The sequence below is a fragment of the Clarias gariepinus genome, chromosome 26, assembly GCF_024256425.1.
Source record: "Clarias gariepinus isolate MV-2021 ecotype Netherlands chromosome 26, CGAR_prim_01v2, whole genome shotgun sequence".
NCBI classification, from domain to species: Eukaryota; Metazoa; Chordata; class Actinopteri; order Siluriformes; family Clariidae; genus Clarias; species Clarias gariepinus.
In genome coordinates, this window is record NC_071125.1 from 1,542,250 (window position 1) to 1,562,351 (window position 20,102).

Sequence of the window (20,102 nt, forward strand, 5' to 3'; positions counted from 1 at the left end):
CTTTCTGCAGTTCCATTGATATCACTCGCTTGCCTTCCCCAACCTCTGCCATGTCCAGCGGTGTTGTTCCTCCATCACGAGCTGGAATGGGTGGTTATGTAGATCGGGATCATCCACATCGAGCCTCTTCTAAGGATGTTTTCTATGTCACCCGTCCTCCACTGGCTCGGTCCAGCCCTGCGTACTGTACAAGCAGCTCCGATATCACTGACCCAGACCCAAAGGTAAGCTTGCAAGGTAAATATAATTCACATGAATGGGCGGAGGGGCAATTCATACGATAATGGCCCATGTCAATGAGTAATGCTTTACTGTGGTGAAAGCTCTTTGGTTCAAAATCTCATTTGAATGGCAGCTTGCTCATCAGCACACCTTTCCCCCTCTCCATCTTTGCTGAGGGACTTTGGGTTCCTTTTGATCCGGTGAGAAGAAGAAGTGCTACAGGCCTGCTTACTGCATGGTTCAAAATGCCAACCAAGCATGGCGAAAGAGGGCAACACCATGATGTGGGTGCTGTTAATACATACAAACGTGACTGTCTACATGTGGTGTGTTTTGGATTTTTAGATTTACCCGAATCAAACTAGCTGCGGCAAAAGTAACTAAACGCAGTTCAGATTTAGTAGCACACAATTAAAAGAGCTAGTAACTGCAGCGCTCTCCACCCCCCCATAGGTTCTGAGCGTTAACGAAAGTATTTCTATGATGGACCTCCAGGACTCAAGAATGAACAGCGTCTCTAACCTGCAGTCTGTGGGGGACATGCTCAACTCTCCCCAGGCCTCACTTGCTGGGTTCGGTGGCCTTGGTGGCGCTGGAGGAGGCCTTGGAGGTCAGCTGCGCGCCGGCGGAGGGCGGATGTCAGCCGGCTCAGGTGGCTCCAGTGTGTCCGGTGGCCTGCGACTTAGCCAGTTGAGCCAGACGGGGACTGCCACCGATTCACTGTCCCAGCAGCAGCAGCAACAAGCCGCCGCACTTCGCTACCCACTGTCCTTCCAGAACCCTCTGTTCCACATGGCCGCTGATGGGCCTCAACTCCAGCGCCAGCACAGTCGTGCACAGGTGCCTCCACCACTCCTTCTGGCCCCAGAGCCAGACTCGTCCCACCCTGCCTATTTGCCACAGTTCGCCCGTGGCGCCTTCTCCCGGAGCGAAGACCTTTCCACACTCAGACCCGGACCACACCTTGGCCAGCCCAGCATTGTCCACTCCCATAGCTACAGCGACGAATACAGCCGGGGAGATTACGCTCGACGGCAACTCTCTATGCACATGCAGGTACAACTTCTTTTCTTTAGTTTAAAAAATCAATTTAAATATAAAATAAATAAATATTTTTTAACTGTTTCAGCTATATAGATAATGAATAGATAGATAATTGCAACATTATATGTACTTTATAATATATATTGGCAAGATACCAATACAATTATTACACAATAGTGTAATAATTGCATTTACCAGACACCTTTATTCAGAGTAACTTTTATACAACATTTATAAAACTGATTAATAGAGGGTAAATGGTCTTGCCCAAGCACCCAGCAGTTGCAGCTTGGCAGCGCTAGGAAGTGAACTTCTAATTTGCATCTTACCTACAGAGCTGTTTCTGCTAGTATTTGATTTAAAATGGATAATTTTGACTTGGTTGTGTGTCAGGAAAACCTCCAGCAGCAGCAGATGATGGGCATGGCCTCCCAGACGGGCACATCTCATTCCTCACTTGCTTCACCTCCTACAACTGTCCAGCCTGTCCGTCAGAGCTCCATGGCTCCACCTCCTACACAACGCATGAAGTCTCAAACCTCCCATCAGCTTTCTGTAAGCTCAGCTGTCGGTGCAACACCCCCCAGCAAGACGAGGCCCCAGAGCGGAAACCTGCTCCAGTCTCCCGAGTCAGGCTTTGGGGGCAGGCAGCAGGGCCCACGGCAGCAGCTGTCCGTCAAGGATAACACAGCCCCCGGCCTTCCTCATCAGCACAGCTCCACCCGCGAGAGCCAGGGATCTCAGGGTTCCCAGGGGGGAACACCACAGTCAACACAGCAGTCTCACAAGGAGCGTCAACACTCGCAGCAGCACTTACTCAAGCCTTCCATCAGCAAACAGGTGCTCGGCAGCTTTCCACAGAATGGGCATAATTATGTCATAGTATGTCAAAATTGTTTTGTCAAAATCCTAAACCAAAATGTTATGTTTAAACTTTTAGTTTAAATAATCTAAAAAATTAGGTTTTAAGATTTCTTAAAAAAGAATGCAAGGTATAGTTCAGTAGGAGTAAAATACAAAGAAACAATTCTGATTCTCTAAAAGAATAAGCAAGTGTACTGTAATAGCAGTTAAGATCATTTACCCAAGCACTTCTACTTCCACTGAAATTTCCATTCCATTTCCAGGGCTCATCTCCAAACACTTTGAACCCGCCCACCCCTGCCTCAGAAAGGACAGTTGCCTGGGTGTCGAACATGCCCCACCTTTCTGCTGACATTGAGAGCTCACGCATCGAGAGAGAGGATTTCAAGCTTAAGGAGTACTCCAAAAGCATGGACGAGTCCCGTTTAGACCGGGTGCGTATCTCAGAGTACAGAAGTAACAAGGAAACACTTTAACATTTGATAAGATACAGTAACAATAAAATTTAAATTTACACTATATGAACAAAAGTTGAACACCCCATTCCAGATTTGAACTCTGCTATAATAAGCTACATGTCACTAGATGTTGGAGCATGGCTGTAGGGATTAGAGTTCATTCAGCTACAGGAACATTAGTGAGCTCAGGCGCTGATGTTGGAATGTTGACTAGTCTCCAGTTCCAATTCATCCCAAAGGTGTTGAGATTAGGGCACTGTGCAGGACAGTCGAGTTCTTACACTTCACCCTTAACACACAATGTCTTCATGGAGCTAGCTTTGTGGATCTCACAAGGGCATGGAGTGTTAGCAATTTTAATAACATTACCATATTTAAATATAATAGATATTACGACAGACAGTAAAGTTTAGTTTTCAGTAAAGTAAATCTGTTCTGGTTCCGTGTTTATCATTGTATAGCATTGGCTTCATTCTGATAGAAATAATTTAGTGATTTCCTCAATATTTTTGAGCTAACTGGATTTGGATTTTTTGGTGTCCACACTTTTCAAATTGTGGGGATAGATAGCAGGAGCAGAACTTCAGCTAAGTCGGGTTATTTTGCTGGCTCTGTGTAAGAGCAGATGCTTTCTAGCGCTAACCTGTCGGTGTGCCATATGCATCAGTGCTATAGTTAGACACCAGGCTCCATCTGGCTGCAACTTAAATTTTCCCAAGAGCCAAAACTACCGAGCTGAGACTGTTTATCAAGTTTTGACCAGCCTGAATTATTATACACACATACTGTACACAACACAAATGACTTTTGCAATTAATTAATCTTGCTATGACAAAGTGTAAACCTTTTTTTGTTCCTGTTGGTGTTGGAACATTACAGCGGGTCATTTCCTGTTTCAAACATCCAAAATAAATAACGCATAACCTTTAGAAAACTTTATTGATTATTTATTATATTAGATGTTGCTGAATTCTGGATTCTGATTGGCTAGAAGTTTGTACGCTTCCTTAAGCAGCTTCTTAATGCCTGGAACATGAGCTCAGAAAATACTGTTATGTCCATCACCTCTACAACAGATGGTGCTCTGGCTGATTTATGAATTATTTACATGACAGATGAATGAAATGAACCCGAACAGTCTTTTAGAGTAAATAAACTTGAGTGGGGAAAAAAGTATGCTCTATTACCTCACCACAGTGGCAGGTGTTTATTCCTCACCCACAGCTACACCCTGATCAGATGACTTGGTTATAGCGCTAATGAGCAGATGTACATTTAAACATGTAGTGTAGCGACAATGAAAACAATCAGTGGTGAAAAAAGTAAAGTTTTAATAAGAACAACCAGAACACAAAAATTCCGCTAACTTGTCCCACGAAACTTGATAAACTTGAATCAGTTTTTTATTATATTAACATTAGGAAAGATCGGAGATTTAATTTAGAGTTGTTAAAAAGTACTGGTAACTAACTTTAGCTAGCACTGGCTTCCAACAGCTTAGCTCTCACTAGAATTTGAAGGCTTATCATGCCTATCTTTCAATATGCTAGCTGTCATTATTGCTTAACGTGTTAGCATTAACTTTCAAATCATTATCTGTCATTAGTTTACAATATCTTTCAGTTAAGCTTTAAAATTCAAAGATGAATGAACGAGTTGCCTGGTCTGTCCGTTGTGCTACGATAAACGTACTGATGTCACGAGAGCCAAGGTCAAACTCTGAGAAAGAGAATGTGGTAGAGTATCAGATCCAAGAGGAACACATAACAAAAAACACTAACACTTAGCTAGCATTACCTTTAATAAGTTTATCTGCTATAGTCCTCGAAGTATTATAGTAGCTAGCACTAACCTTTACTATATTAGCTGTCGCAGGTTCTAAGTCTTAGCCCCTTTAAAAAAAATTCAAAAACATATTATGGTGTCATTTGCTAAAATAACAGGGTTGCTTTTTGCTTTTTTTCCTTTCTTTCTTTCTTTCTTTCTTTCAATTAAATTTATATAAAACCTTTAACAGCTTTACAAAAATAAAATTCTGGATATACATTTTAATATTTAAAATTCATAACTTTATTAGTTTGTACTTAAAGAAGAAGCTCCAGATGACAGTGGCAGGGAAAAATTCCATAAGATGTCATGAGAAAGAAGCCCTGACATGAGGAAGAGGAACTAAACTCAAAATGGAACCCATACTCATTTCAGTGATAGCATTTCTAAATCCTAATGTTTGTTGTTAGCTAATAAAATGACTATAGCTGTTTCCCTTAACTATAGTTAACTAGCTAGTTCATTCTTGAGTCATTTTAATTTGATATGATATGCAGTTAGTTAGTCCCAATTTCATGTAGATGTTTTAGTGGTGGAATGAGGGGCCTGGCTTCTTGTGCAATTCTGTAGGTGTCACACGAGTCTCTAGAGTTTATATTGTCTAATTTATATTTCCTTAGTGATGAAACCATACTTGCAACACAGCAGAGATAAAATGTGATATAACACTTAGACTTGTTTATACTGTCCAAGTTCAAGTGTAAGACAAAATCAATCAAATTACTAACTGTTTCAATTAATTACGACTGATGCAGGTACGAGAGTATGAGGAGGAGATTCATTCTCTGAAGGAGCGTCTGATAATGTCCCATCGCAAGCTGGAGGAGTACGAGCGGAGGCTAATCACTCAGGAGCAACAGACCAACAAGATCCTGCTGCAGTACCAGAGCCGGCTGGAGGACAGCGAGAGGAGGCTGAGGCAACAGCAGATGGAGAAGGACTCCCAGATTAAAGGAATTATTGACAGGTGAGGTAGAAATTATTTAATATCCAGGTTTGATTGTTTTAGCTGACTTGGGCTGAGTTAGCAAGTAGAAAATAAGCATATGCTTGGATCTCTATCTATGCATAGACTTAGTAACAGTGTTGTGTGTAACGTGTTACAAAGTAATGCGTTAGAGTACTTGAATTACTTTTTAGATGTAACGAGTAATCTAACGCGCTAGGTCTGCCATTTAACTATAGTCAAACCTTTACGAGCATAATTTGTTTCGGAAGCATGCTTGTAATCCAAAATGCTCTTAAACCAGCAACTAGATTTTCCTTTAGGAAATAATGCAAACTCAGATAATTTGTTCCACCACCCAAAAATATTTATTATAAAATTATCCAATATATACAAAATATAAAAAAAAAATAAACAAAGCAATCTGCATTTTATTTTAATAAAAATAAAATAAAATGTAAATGAAAACCAAGACTTTCACTACAGTATTACTATTTACTCATCACTGCTGTCTGTTGGCTCAGCAGCCTCTTTCTCTTTTTGCGTAACTCTTACCAGGAACCTACTGTAATGACACCTGCTTTTGCCTCCTTTTGAGAATCCCACGGAAATGGAACATTGCATAGTCATTAAACAGATTGATTGTACGCACTGCTACAACCCTATTCGAGTGGTGATTTTCTACAAAATTTTGCACATTTTGTACACCTCCTTAATCTCACTGGAAGTTTTACCCCTATCTCACCTATACGCTTTAATGTGACTAATTACTTTTTAAAGACAGTAATTTTGTAATGTAATTAGTTACTTTAAAAAGTAACGTCCCCCAACACTGCTTGGTAAATTCAGTTCAGGTTTGTTACAAAAGATTTGCTTGTTTTAAGCTCAAATTCAATCTTAAGATGTACATGCAATAATTAAAAGCTTTTAATGGAGGTGAAAATGAAAAAGTAGTTTATCAAAAGGCAATACTGTTTCTACGAGCTAAACATACCTTACTTATAAACATTGACATCCTAAAGTATAAAATTTTAATCACAAAACATAAAAATACAGTAATAAAGTCATTTAGCATGAAAGGTTTATAATTTACCTTATTTAGGAATAAATACCAACACGTGTTGGCTGGACCCCAAAGTCAGGTCCTTGTAACTTGGCAAGTCATTTGGAGCACGATATAAACAGTAGTATGAGAACATTATCACCTTGTGAGAATGCCTGTATCAGAGTGCCCCTGTTAGACACCTGGGATAGAAATTCTTGCACCTGCAGCAAATTCTCCTATATTAGGTGTCCCAGTATGTGGGGATTTGCTCTCAGGTCAATGATGTATTGAATTCCATTTTTGCTGTTAGAAGGTACCCCCTCCCAGATTCCCTGATGACGTCTAGGATGCCACTAGGCATGTGCAGCCCACACAATAATTTAAAAGGAGAAAACCTGTGGAGCCTTGCATGACCTCTGTTACAACCACGCCAGAGGTATAATCATTTAATCATTCTCAGCCATCTGCCTGTGAATTCTGAAGACTCATTCAAATTGATTAGGAATCATGGAATCATTCACCAATGGAGAGGCAGAGGCAACCAACCCAGGGAAGGGGAGGGGAATGCAAAACATGGAAGTAAGGAACCCATTTTGGGTTGGATGGACCCTGTTTTCCTGCAGGGACAGGGGACAGTAGAGGAGCAGAATGGAAGAAACAAGAGAAAGAGACAGAAGAATAGTTCGTCTTGCTCCCAAATATACCGAGATGATCCTCTGCCATGAATCAGTCCTGGAAGTGAAACCAGACAGTAGCACCAGAACACTCTGCCATCCTGCCTTGCAGTCAGGTGCTCCAGGACCCAGTGGCCAGTTATCTCTTATCCCCCTGCAACAATTGTCCTGGAGTTTTTGGGTGAATGAAAAACAGGCAGCCGACCCATCAAGACCTTCCTTTTTTTTTGGTCAAGTTGCTCCAGCATATTAGAGGGCATTAGCTGTTAAATGGTAATATGGACTTTGCCAGTAAGCAAAACAGCAGCAGTAGGTGGGCCACCCACTGGGTTTTGAGCCAACCTTACACTTCGGCTACATGCTCAAACTGCTCAATTAAGGGTTCAGGCTCACCTTGCTGCCCCAGCTTTGTCAGTGTCACTTGGGGAGTAGGTTTAACAGCTAGAGCACCCCCCTGACTGGATCTACTGATTTTCTGGATGCACAGCTTATGCTCTACCTACAGTTCTACCTACAAAATCTGGGTGTTGGTCATGGTGTATGCTGGTGAGGTACCTTATGACGTTGAAAAGGAGCAAGGGTGCCATGGCATATCCACTTCAGTGTGTGTTAAGGAGTTTTATAATAAAACAAAAATATACAGTGGCTGGATATAATGCAAAAAAAATAAATAAATAGAGGAAAGTGAATTATTTTCAGGGTTAAATGATCTAAAATTATTAGCGATTTCTTTTACTTGGCATAACAATTTCTAAATTCAGTGCTGTTTCGTTATTTTAGCTATTCCCCAGGGAAAACACAAGTCACAAGATTTGCATGATTGTTAAAATTCCTGCTGTTGACGTAGAAACAGCCAAGAGCTTGTTTCTGCACAGTACATTTAAATGAAAATGGGACAGTTCTATCACGCACATTTACACAATTCCACATCAAAAATATAATATTAAATTGTATATTATGGGAAATAATTTGGTTCCTTTCTCACATAAAGGCTCATGGCGGTCGAGGACGAGCTGAGGGTAGGGGTGGCATCAGAGCACAAAGCCAGGATGTTTGCTGATCAGGTCAGTACTCTTGCATTTTTCTTCCTCTCTTCCTGTCTTTTCTCTCTTTTACAATTTCTTCTTGTCTAGTTTTGGTCTACTGTGTATGTATGTCAGTACATCTGTTTGTTTTTTTTGTTGTTTTTTTGCGATGTAGTTTATTGCAACGTCTCCGTGCCGGTTGTTGTGCCACCTGTTTATTTGCCTGACGATCATGATTATTTGCATCCTCAGCAGTGGAATCCGTTTTTTACTTTGCATACGGGTCGTGTCATGGCTGGTTTCAGTGTGAACGCTCTTGATTCATGTTCATTCTCTCGTTTCTGAATCTTTACAATGAGTTGCTTCGAATCATTTTGAGGCAGCGTGCAGCTTTAAGGGAAGAGTCTGACCAGGCATTGTGGCTAACAATGAAATAGGGTAACTGTGCCTTTCTCCTTCAATCATTTATTCAGTAATTTGCAGTTGATCCAGAGCCCATAGTTGTATACCTTAACGACCCGTTGCCCCTGACATCACGATATCTGTCTGCAATAAAATTGGCCACTTCTGGGCGGTGAACGGGACATTACTTCCTAGGTTCCAGTGCCAAAACCTGCATTGAAAAACAGTCAAGAAAGAACTTTCAGCAAGAAAACACATCTGATAATGTTATCTTTTCTTAAACAACAATTTGTCTTCTTAGTAACTGCTTATAAGTCGTTCTGAATCGCCTTCGAACCGTTCGTGTTGTTCTATTCATGGCACTACTTGATGGATGTTTAACTTTGTTTAACGCTTTTTTTTTTAGATTAAAGCCAGAAACACTTAGCTAGCTGTTCATTAGGAAGCTTAAAATGTCAGTATAAGTTAACATTACCTGCACTTTATTTCTGAAGCACAAAGCACAGCATATTCCATAGCATCAAATCCTTTGCAGCAGAAGAACTAAATGAGTTAACACTAATTCTAACACTAGCAAACGGCTCCAAATCCAGCTCAAATCACATATTTGTACACAGTCAGACAGAATCACATTATGATCAATCAAACTTCTGCAAATAATATCCTTATTATCTTCTCCATCTATTTTCACACATCTGTAGCTTATTCATTGTTTGTACACTGAATAATGGCTGTTAAGGAGATATGGACTCAACCTGGACTTGATTGTTAGCCACATCAATGTTTAGACTGACTTGCCTTTTCAATGTGCAGCATTCAGGGCAAACCTTTCTGCTACTGGAGTGTCAAGTGTTTTCAGCAGAAAGTGAATGTCTTTTTGAGCTTGTCCAATCATCTGCTCGCTAATTAACCACCATCTTCCACCAATACAGGTCCAAGATTGTCTCATGCCTACCGTATTCAGTAAAGCACATCCTTATTGGTCTCAGTATCAAAGCGAGGACAGATCCATTTTATTTGTCATATTACAATTCATCCTGTAAAACATAAAATCTTAATTTTCAGATCAGTGGATGGTTATGTTCAGCTGTGGTGCTTTAATAAAATCAGAATGAAGACACAAAAAGAAAAGAACAGCAGACATAGAGTACAGAGGCAGGATGCTGATTTTTGCAGCCAGCGATGCAGGCTAGCACTCCTGCTGTTCTACCGTTCAGTTGAGACTTTTTCCCTTAAGAGTAACGGATTAGCTGCAGCCGAGGATTATCAAGAGTTGAAAGGGAATGAAAGCATGCAGTGAAGCACAGGATAGATCTCAGTTGGAGGAAGACGAAGACATGAAGAACCAGCATGATAACAAAAGTACAGTTTGTTCATCATGTTGGAATTTAGCTCATCATTCTTCAATGTGGTGTTGAGACCATCTCTGAGGAGACGTTCACACTTAATGTCTTATTTAATGCATAATATAGGACCAAAAATCTAGACATAATGAGGTTTATATCATGTTCTTGGAAAGCTCTGAACTTTTCCTTAATGATAGTTGTTGCATATGCCTAAAATAAACATATTTCTGCATCCCATATAACGCAATAATAATCACTGACCTTGACATTACTCAGACTTACAGTAAAAATTAATGAATAAGTTATTTTAGCATTATCTTTATGAGGGAAAAACACTGGTTTGTTATTTAGCAAGAAAGAACTCATTTTGATGGAAAAAACAACACACCAGGAGGCAAACAGTTTGTGTGGGCTTTAAACCACTAATTGATATCAGCTTGAACTTCACAATTAAGTTTCCAAAACAGAGCGAAGCACTCTACAGGAATCTACCTTATTTATACCCGACACTGATCTCTGTGAACCACTGGAGTGAGAAACTTTATTGGCTAAGAAAAAAAAAGGACGGACACCATAAAATATGCACATTGCCCTCTATAAATAAATCCCCAAGTGGATTAGTAAAAAGGGTTATGTAAATAGTGATAAAAATCGAAACTTCAATTGAAATACATTCATTCAGAGAAAAGCAAGTCCCTTATCAAGCAGTAATTATTATATGTTTAGACCCGCTACAATTATATAATTATAATGAACACAATATAACTGCAGTATGTCACCCATATAATGTACCAATCAAAAGTTTGGACACACCTTCTAATGCAATGTTTTTGTGATCTATTTTCCACATTTTAGAGCAGTACTGGATTGTTTCAAAACTATGAAATAACACATATAAAATTAGGTAATTAACAACAAAAATGACAAAAACAGTCAGTTGTTATGTTAAGACATAAAGGTCAGCTGTTCTGGAACTGTTCTTGCCAGAACAGTATTGTCACAAGTGCATTTGCAAAACTCATCAAGCACCAAGATGAAACATCCCAAACTCTCATGAAGAACATCCCAGGAACGCAGGACCAAAACTTACCTCTGCTTCAAAGCAGAAGTTCATTTAGAGTCACCAGCCTCAGAAGTCACCAATTACCAACCAGCATCTTGGATTAGAGCCGTTTACAGATAATGAGTAGCAGACACGTCTCAATATCAACTGTTCAAAGTATTTTGAATGCTTTAAGGATTGTTTTACAGTGTATAACGAAATAAAATCAGGAAAGACCATCGATTGTACATAAAATCTTTGTATGTACAATCTTTTGACTGGTAATGCATGTTTCCGAGGTTGAGTATGTAGGAACCTTCAAGCTGTTATCCGATCTGGTATCTGTGTTCCTGATTAACTGGTTAAATAGATTTAAGGTAACAATCTAATCATACTGCATGAATAAAAGTGGCACAATAACAACAGTGATGGGACACTCAGGGTTTAGATGGATAAATAAATAGTTTAATAGATAGATGAACAGACGAATGGGTGGTCAGATGGATTTTATTGATCCTTAGTAAAATTTGGGAATTTATGAGCCAAGGCAAGTCTTTTATCATTATTGGGTAATAAAACTACTACCAAGTTGCTAACTTGGTAAATAAATTTAGAAAATCTTAAGGGTATAAAGGAAATGTAGATCAGTGGCATCAGGTAGGTTGTGGTCTGTTTTGTCTTTGTAAGGAAGCATGCTTTTTGATGGAATCCACTGGAAGATACATAGCCATGGGGTAACATAGAAGAACAAGTAGACCAGTTACGGGGAAGGATGTACCAGAGTCCTGCACCTGAATGGCTACCAAGGATAGAAATGGACAGATCTTCATGCTATTATAAAGTAGAATGCTTTGTGACCAAGGAGACGTACACCAATGTTGAGAGTTCCTCTGGCTATGAGGTTCCCAATCAGTAAAGACTCAAACCTAAACCCTATTAGAGTTTTAATCATCATTCCCATCAACGCACGTGATCGAGCTCAGCAGCTTTTCTTTGCATGCAATATCTTTCCATGCTAGGTGTTAAATAAATAGGAAAGCTTTTTGGGCTTTTTTTCATTGTATATATGTTTGTGAGAGTGTTTGTGGTCCCACACTACCACTATGCTGAATAACATATATCTCCTACAGCCCTTGTTGATGTTGATGTATCTTTTCCTTATCTCTTACGGTTATACTGTACTGTACGTGATCAGCTCATCTATTTTCCTTGACTACCTCTACAGGAATGGCATGCGGATGTGCTCGAGTGCATGCATTGTAGGTGTGTAGCATGGCCTTGTGTTTAATTCGAAGTCTGTATTAACACTAGTTTAAATGTAAGTTATTCTTTTACAGCATGAGGGCTGATACTTTGGCCACGGAATGATAATTTTCTTTTTTTTTTCCTACAGATGTTTTGCCATTCTTTTAATGTTTGTCTTTTTATCCGTTATCTGACTTACGTGTTGTGTGTTTATATGTGTACGTATCTGGAACATCTCCTTTACTGTGTATATGATGACTTATTTATGTGTTTACGTGCATACTGTATATGTGTGAACCCAAATCCGGGAGACACTTTCCTTACTTCCTCTAAACCTTCCTCTTTACCTAAACATTCACTCACCCCTTATCACAATACACACACTTCTGCTTTCTCTCTCTTTCTCTCTCTCTCTCACACACACACACTCACACCACACCTTGTGTTGATGAGATACGGTGATTTCTCTTAGGGGAGGCGGCAATCCATCCTAGTGCAGCCCCGGCTCGCACCCGTCCCTCCTCGAATGCACAGGTAATGAAGCAGCTGAGTGTGAGCCACCCCATCACCACCCACCCTACCAACCAACCAACAAACCAACCACGCCTGACCTGTATGTGTGTGTGTGTGTGTGTGTGTGTGTGTGTGGTGTGTGTGCTGCATTCGTCCTTACACGCCAGTCTACATTCACAAACATAAGAATAAGAAATCTTTATTATGAGTTCTAAATGACCTCAAATAATAATAACCACATACACTTCATAACTTCACTAATATCCAAAAGAATGAGCCCTCTTTTTTCATTGATGTCTTAATTTAAATCTCCATGGAAACAATCTTTTTACAGTACTAATTATAAAGAAATATTAAAAGAAACTACAGCATTCACTGAACGCTCACGTCTCCCATTCCATTCCATTCAGCTGTAGCCTTCGGGGTCAAGACTGCTATTTTTCACTCTTTTTTTTTTTCATTTGTGAGGTGCATTTCTGTCATTATTGTCCCAATAGCATGCAGTCTTACGCTCTTGTTCTTTTACTTCTTCTTCTTCTTCTGGATGACACATGCTACACGCTCCACACACCCTTCACACTCACTCATGTCTGATATTACACACGTCAGTGGTGGAAAGAGTACAAAAAAACTATACACTGCACATAAAGATAATTTGAGGGCTTTGTTTTCATGAGATTCATTATAATTTGTGACCCTCATTGCAGGCAATAAATTGGAGTCCAAATGTAAAGAGGAATTTACTGGTTAACTCCCCTAATCTACACGATAAAGGGTCTTTTTTCTAATAGTACAGACTATAACCTGGTGAAGAGTGTCATAATTTAAGCAAAAATGTGGTGGTGGTGAGTAAATACAGTATGTAATCAAGAGGTGATTGACACCCAATCAGTGATTAGGTGAATTTTATTATAATTGGTATTATTGGGGCCCTGTTTAGATGGCCATCTGTGCGAACAGATTATCTAGTCAATAACAGCATTACTGCAAGCCCAGTTTCCACATTATCCTCGAATTTAAAATTGTGATGAGTCGTGGGTTACAGTAAGATCGCGTCATACCTGGGTCTGTTGGGGTGATGCATAGTGATGTGCATTGGTTTCCGGCTACAAACTTTTGACAGCGAGGAGGTTTAAGCACCAGGATTGTATCACTGGTAAGTAAGCTTTAATATTATTTGTCCTGTATATATTTATTTATTTATTTATTTATTTTTATAATTGTGATAAACTTCTTGAAATTATTACCATCCACAAGTTTGTGAACAGTGGGAGGACTGATTTGAAATCAGAGATTTTTTTTGTAATATATACCAATCAACACTAACCTCACCTCCAGGTGAACTGAATAACATTGATTACCAAGTAAATGCCATACCAGTAAACCATGTGCACCCAAGGCTCATCTATAACTGTGGTAAGCATGGACTGTATAAAAAGAACTGGACAAATCCTCTGTTACGTCAACCATAGGTTTTCTGAAGAGCGGTTAAGAAGAGCTCATCTGTGGGTGCTCTGATTGCCGCCATATTGGCAGGAGCCTACTCCACTCAAAACCCGGGTAATCCATAAATCGGCAAATGGGTGAAGCTAACAGAACATGGCATGTTTAATAATACATTTATTGTGGTAAGTTAACCTACATTGACTCCAGTTAACTGGTTAATGAAAGTGATGCATTGCAGACGGGTAGCCGTTTGACACCTTGGTGAGGACAAAAGGTCAAAACGTTTGGGCTAATCTCACAGAAAAGCCATGCAGCACAAACTGCTGAAAAAAAGGAAATGCTGGTCACAATAGAAAAGATATTATCCAGTGCATCACAGCTTGTCGTGTATGGTGCTTATGGCAGGCAAAGAGTTCAAGGTTGTTAAGCCAGATCCCTATCCAATTATTGCTGCCAACATCCTGGTGCCAGCCCCCACAGCACACCTCCAGCTGCACAAGTAGAACCTACACAATATTGGGCATAATGTTGTATGTTTTAATGTTATAGCTGATTGGTGTGTATACAGTGTAATATCACCAGTATCATTGTGTTGGTTATCTCTGGTTTCTCCCTGGAGATCTGTAGACCCTTGTAGTCCTATCCATAAGTAATTAACCCCACCTGTGATTTTACCCTAACAAATTGTCAGCTTTTTCATGCCTTTATTCACAGCTAGCGTATTTTGCCTTTAGCTCTGCCGCTACACTGTAGCATATCAGAGCCATGACGAACCGCAATTTCACAATTTGTAGCAACAATTGGGAAAGTGGAACTGGGCTTTAGACAAAATATACATTGATTTTAAAAATAAATAACAGGCTAGGTGATTTATCCTTGTTATCATCTCTGTGTTTCGGCTGCTCCCGTTATTAGCTGACCGTCCGATCCGCACGTAGCTTGGCACAGGTTTTACAATGGATGCCCTTCCTGGACCAGAACTGAAGTTAAACAAAACTTTTTTTATTTTAATTTATTTCAGTAGTTCATATTTCATAGCTATAAGAATGCAAGAATTAAGTATTTAATACTTGCTCATTTATTTAACTTAACTATATGTGGTTAGTGTTTGGGTGGAGAAGTCTTGTTTTGTTGGTGCAGGTTTTCTAGATCTCCGAGTGTTCTTCTGCTGCATTCCTTCTGGTTGTGCATTTCAACCTTGGTTATGGTCCTGCCTCTGCCCCACCCTGTCACTGACTGATTACCTGATTGATTATGGAGCCAACGTCATTGTTTGATAAAAATCTGAAACAGATATTTTGTTGGTGGATAACAAACTGTAAAACAGACTCACATACAAAAAGTATAATAATGCATTATATAGTAGATAGATGAACTGACTTTCCACCACTGCTACACACACACACACACACACTTACACACACACACACATATAAACTCTCACACATGCCACAGTCACAATCATAGGGCATGTGCTATGATTCAGGGTGGGAAAAGGTTTCATTACCACGCCGTCATCTACTTCACCGCTGCTTTTTTAAATTGATGATGGGAATTCTGGGAAATCTCCGTATCCGTCTCAATACTGCCCGGACGGGGTTGATGATGTGCATCGCGTACATGCATGTTTGTGTGTGTGAGTAAACGTGTTTGTACAGCTTGTGCATTTGTTGTTCGGTGGTTTGAGTGACGCTGTGTTGGTGGAAGTGCTGTGCTGTTGCTTTGCTTCGACGTGGAAAGGAACTGGGTGTCCATATGTGGGAATAAGGGTAAACTAAGATAAAAATGTGGTTTTGTGTATTTGTATAAGGTATTTCTTTATTTTAATATGTCATTGCTATATACAGAGATTTTGCTTCTGATTAGCAGAGAACCCCAGCTCGCCACAGGAGATGACATCTGTGGACTCCACAGCCACAATTTGTCCAAAGTTAATGACCCTTGTATGAGCTGTAATTAGGATCGAGCTCTGACAGAGACACATCCTTCAGTCCTGTTGTCCTCATCAACCAACATCTCCTTGTCGTTAGTGTTGCCCATAGCTCCTATGCACTGACTCATGTGTAATTTCCTCAATTCCTTCGTTCCATTTTCAAATATCATGTCAAAGGTTCTGATTGAGAAGAGAAAACAAATTGTGCATTCTGTTATCCAAAGAAAAATTGTCGTTCAGTCACCTTAATTCAGACTGGGTTATGTTAGCAAGGCTTGCTTTTTGCTAATGTAATAGTCTGTAATTAAGCATAAAATGTGTATAAAAAAAAACAACCCATTCTTAAAGTCATACCATAAAGTTGAAGCTGAGTTCAAATCAAATCAGCAATTTCAACAAGTGAGTATATGCTGCTCTAAAAGCTGTGTAAGACATACACAATCGCGTCATTCTTCATTCTGCGATAAACATGAATAAGTATGCGAATCATTTTCTACACCATGGAGCCGCATATTTCCATGCTTATGTCATGTTTATCTCCTGTAAACAATAAACACGCTTTTAAAACTGTAGTGTTAATATTTAAGATGATTGTTGAATTGATCAGCCTTTTAACTCAGTTGTTTCCTTCCTTACTGCTATAATCCAGACCTCACTAAAAAAGGACCGAACGTGACGACACGCTCACTAAACTTGTTTTATGTATTAAATGAACTCTGGTTTGGGCTTCACCTGTGTAGGTAAGAATAGAGTTTAAGGCCAAAAACACTATATCACACAGACACACACACACACACTTTATTTATTTTTTTATCAGCATAGCTAATAAGGCTTAAATTAATATATTTTTGGTTCAATTGGCCCAGATATGATTGTCCACATCTAATCTATTAATTGAAAAAGCTATTAATGATCAATTTGTAAAACATACTTAGGATTTTATGATATACGAATTTAATCACCTCTCACATTGCCATGATACCCAGTGACATTTACTCCAGTTTTATTATATTACTAGACCTCCTACCTCTAAACGGATTACAGAGTAATTGGCCATGTTGATACTACACAAATGGTTTATAAATAGATGGTGTTGTAAAAAAATAAAAAATTTAATCCACTATTTAGCTTTGTCTTGTTGCAGTTGTCATTACCAACAAACAGTTACAGACGTCACATGGTTAAATATACTGCACAAAAAAAAATTAAGGGAGCACTTAATCATCACAGTATACCACCAAGGCAGTTACCTGTTACAGGGACATCAACCTATCCATTTAGGAAGCACGAGTGATTATGAATCAGTTTTTACCTGCAAATGAAAGTGAAGACAGATTCAGTGGAGAGGTAAAGGCAAGTCAACCCTCAAAAAGGGAATGGTTTTGCATGAGACAAATAATCTCTTTTTATCCATCCCGACTGATTCTTCCCAAGTTTTGTGTTTTGCTAGTGTACCTGTCATTAATGGTACAATGAGGGAGTACCTGCAGCACAATAAGGTTGCTTGGTTAGTCCCGTTACTCCAAGATGGCACAACCATACAAGCAGGAGTACAAAAGGTTGTGTCTCCCAACATGGTCTCAAGAGCATAAAAACCTTACCAGGAAACTGGCTGTTTTACCAGGAGACCTGTACAGGACCGTAGAAGGGCAAAAACCCAGGATCAGGATCAGTATCTCCTCCTTTTTACAAAGAGGAACACTGAGAGAACCCTATAAAATGACCTCCATCAGGCTAATAATGTGCATCTTTTGGAATGATCTTTAAAAGGGTAGCATGAGGGCCTGATTCCCCCTACTACGCTAACAGCCCAGCACTCTACAACTCGATCGGCATTCACAAGAGAATACCAATTCAATTTAATTCATATTTATTTATATAGCACTTTTAACAATGATCATCGTTGCAAAGCATCTTTATACAATCCAAAAGAAAATTTGGGAAATTAATATGAAATGTATCAATCAATATTATAAATATGTCCCTGGTGAGCTAATGCCAAGGAAAAACTTCCTGAGATGGCAATAGAAAGAAACCTTGAGAGGAATCAGACAAGGTTTCCAACCACAGTTGGCAGGTCCGCTACTTGTTCCCCCTCCTCCTCACAGATGAGTTCACACTGAGCACATTTGGAAGTGTGAAAGAGTCCAGGAACACTATGGTGAATGTTATGCCACCTGGGTCAGTGATGGTCTGGGGAGACATATCCTTGGAGGAAACCATTGGGCCTTGTTTCCTCCTGGTGCATGACAATGCCCAGGTACTTGTGGCCAGAGTGTGTAGGTAGCTCCTGGATGACTAAGGCAATAATGCCATTGACTGACCCGCATGTTCCAACACAACCAAGCACCACCACAGACTGTCCAGGAGCTTAATGATGTCCCGATTCAGTTCTGGGAGGAGATCCTCAGGACACTGTCTTCCAACTCATCAGAAGCATGCACAGACATTGCAGGGACTGCACAAAGGCACATATCAGCATTCATACTTCTGAGTCACATTATGAGCTGCCATGCTGAAATTCACACAACTTGGATGAGCCTGTAATTGAAAAAAAAAAAATTTTGATTTTGTATACAGCCCTCCATGGCCTCCATTTTAGTTTTCATTCACTGCTATTATATGGTTTTGTTCCGAATAAATTATACAATGTACATAAGTAAAGATTTTTAACTTGAGTAATACATTTATAAAGATCTAGTGTGTGATTTTGAGTGTTCCCTTAATTTTTTGAGCAGATGCCCCTACCTAGTTTTTCTTTTGTCTTTATTTACGCTGTTGTTAAATTATTTATTACAGTTTTTTTTTATCTTTTACAAACTCATGAGCAGGTAAATAACAAAATCTCCCAAATCTAGACATGACATAAAAAGGTAAAATATTATTTAAAAAAAAATAAAATGTTCAAGCCAATTTATTTTAATAAACAAACACAATATCTGTTTGGTATAAATATTACATATGAATCCTAGTTTAAATAGTTTTCAGGTTTTTGCTCCATGATAGACCATAGCATTTAAACAGTACTCTCTTGATCACAGTGGTGTCCAAGGGTTTTAGGCCACTACCAAGAAACATATATTTTGACATATATTTTCTATATATTATAGAAAACATGTTCGGGAAATACCAATATGAAATCGCATATTCTGTTTGTATATAATTTCCGTTTAGTTTTTTAAGGTACACTATGTGTTTCATTCAAACAACAGGGAATATATGAGAATTATCAAAACACGAGCATAGCTGTAAATCGAGTCAACAAATTTTAAAAAGAGAAAAGCTAGGAAATGAAATTGAAACTATAAAATCTATAGCAACAGGAAAAATGGGAAACATGGGTAAAATGCTTAAAACTGTTGAGTCATGAAACCTTTGATAAGTAGGACCAGAAGTAATTAGACCTGAGATGGATCAGGAGGAAACCTGAAGAACTTGACACAACTGCAGTACAATACTACCTAAACTACCCAGAGGAACAGGTCTAACTTAATTACTTCTCATTTAACAATTCAAGCTCCATTCTTTTTTCTGCAAACCTTCAACCAGAAGAATTTCACCAAACTTTACCCAAAACACTATAACTCTCAAAATAGATATTGGCCAAAGAGCTACTGGCAATTTTTTTTCGATATTTTATTTAAGACTTTATCTAACTAAAGACTTTATCTAAAATCTCAACATGAGATATTTTCACTCCTGGCTGGCTCGCCAATCTATATAATCTAATCTGATTCAGCAATTAAAAGTACTTTTTCTTTTAATTTACGTAAGGCAACAAAAATGCTAAATAATGATTAGACTAAACCTAAAATTTTAAAGTTAAATGCAAAGTTAAAAAAAATTATTAGTCCAGCATTCTGGACTCAAAAATACTGATCTATTGATATTGTGGTCATATTATAGAGAAATGACTAATTGTGTTATTTTGTCCAACCAGATTACAGAATTTAGGACATTATGAAGGTCACTCTTCATTCATGTATGCCAAACACTCATAATGTCCTTGTATGGGGTTTCATGAGGCTATGTCAAGTTGTAATGTAACCTAAGCATATTGTAATCTAAGC

The 20,102-nt window shown here is 39.0% G+C and overlaps 1 protein-coding gene across 7 annotated transcripts in view; it reads left to right on the plus strand.

Annotated features, from left to right (window-relative positions):
* Positions 1-20,102, plus strand: part of syngap1b (synaptic Ras GTPase activating protein 1b) — a 124,312-nt gene that overhangs the window by 98,071 nt on the left and 6,139 nt on the right. For 5 of the 7 annotated variants that reach the window (XM_053488081.1, XM_053488082.1, XM_053488086.1 and 2 more), the window contains 7 exons: positions 11-224; positions 718-1,278; positions 1,660-2,106; positions 2,394-2,564; positions 5,171-5,382; positions 8,072-8,144; positions 12,613-12,674. In XM_053488081.1, the coding sequence (XP_053344056.1) occupies positions 11-224; positions 718-1,278; positions 1,660-2,106; positions 2,394-2,564; positions 5,171-5,382; positions 8,072-8,144; positions 12,613-12,674 (1,740 nt within the window). The remainder of the gene's footprint in view (positions 1-10; positions 225-717; positions 1,279-1,659; positions 2,107-2,393; positions 2,565-5,170; positions 5,383-8,071; positions 8,145-12,612; positions 12,675-20,102) is intronic. The other 2 variants (XM_053488084.1, XM_053488083.1) reach the window with 2 other exon arrangements.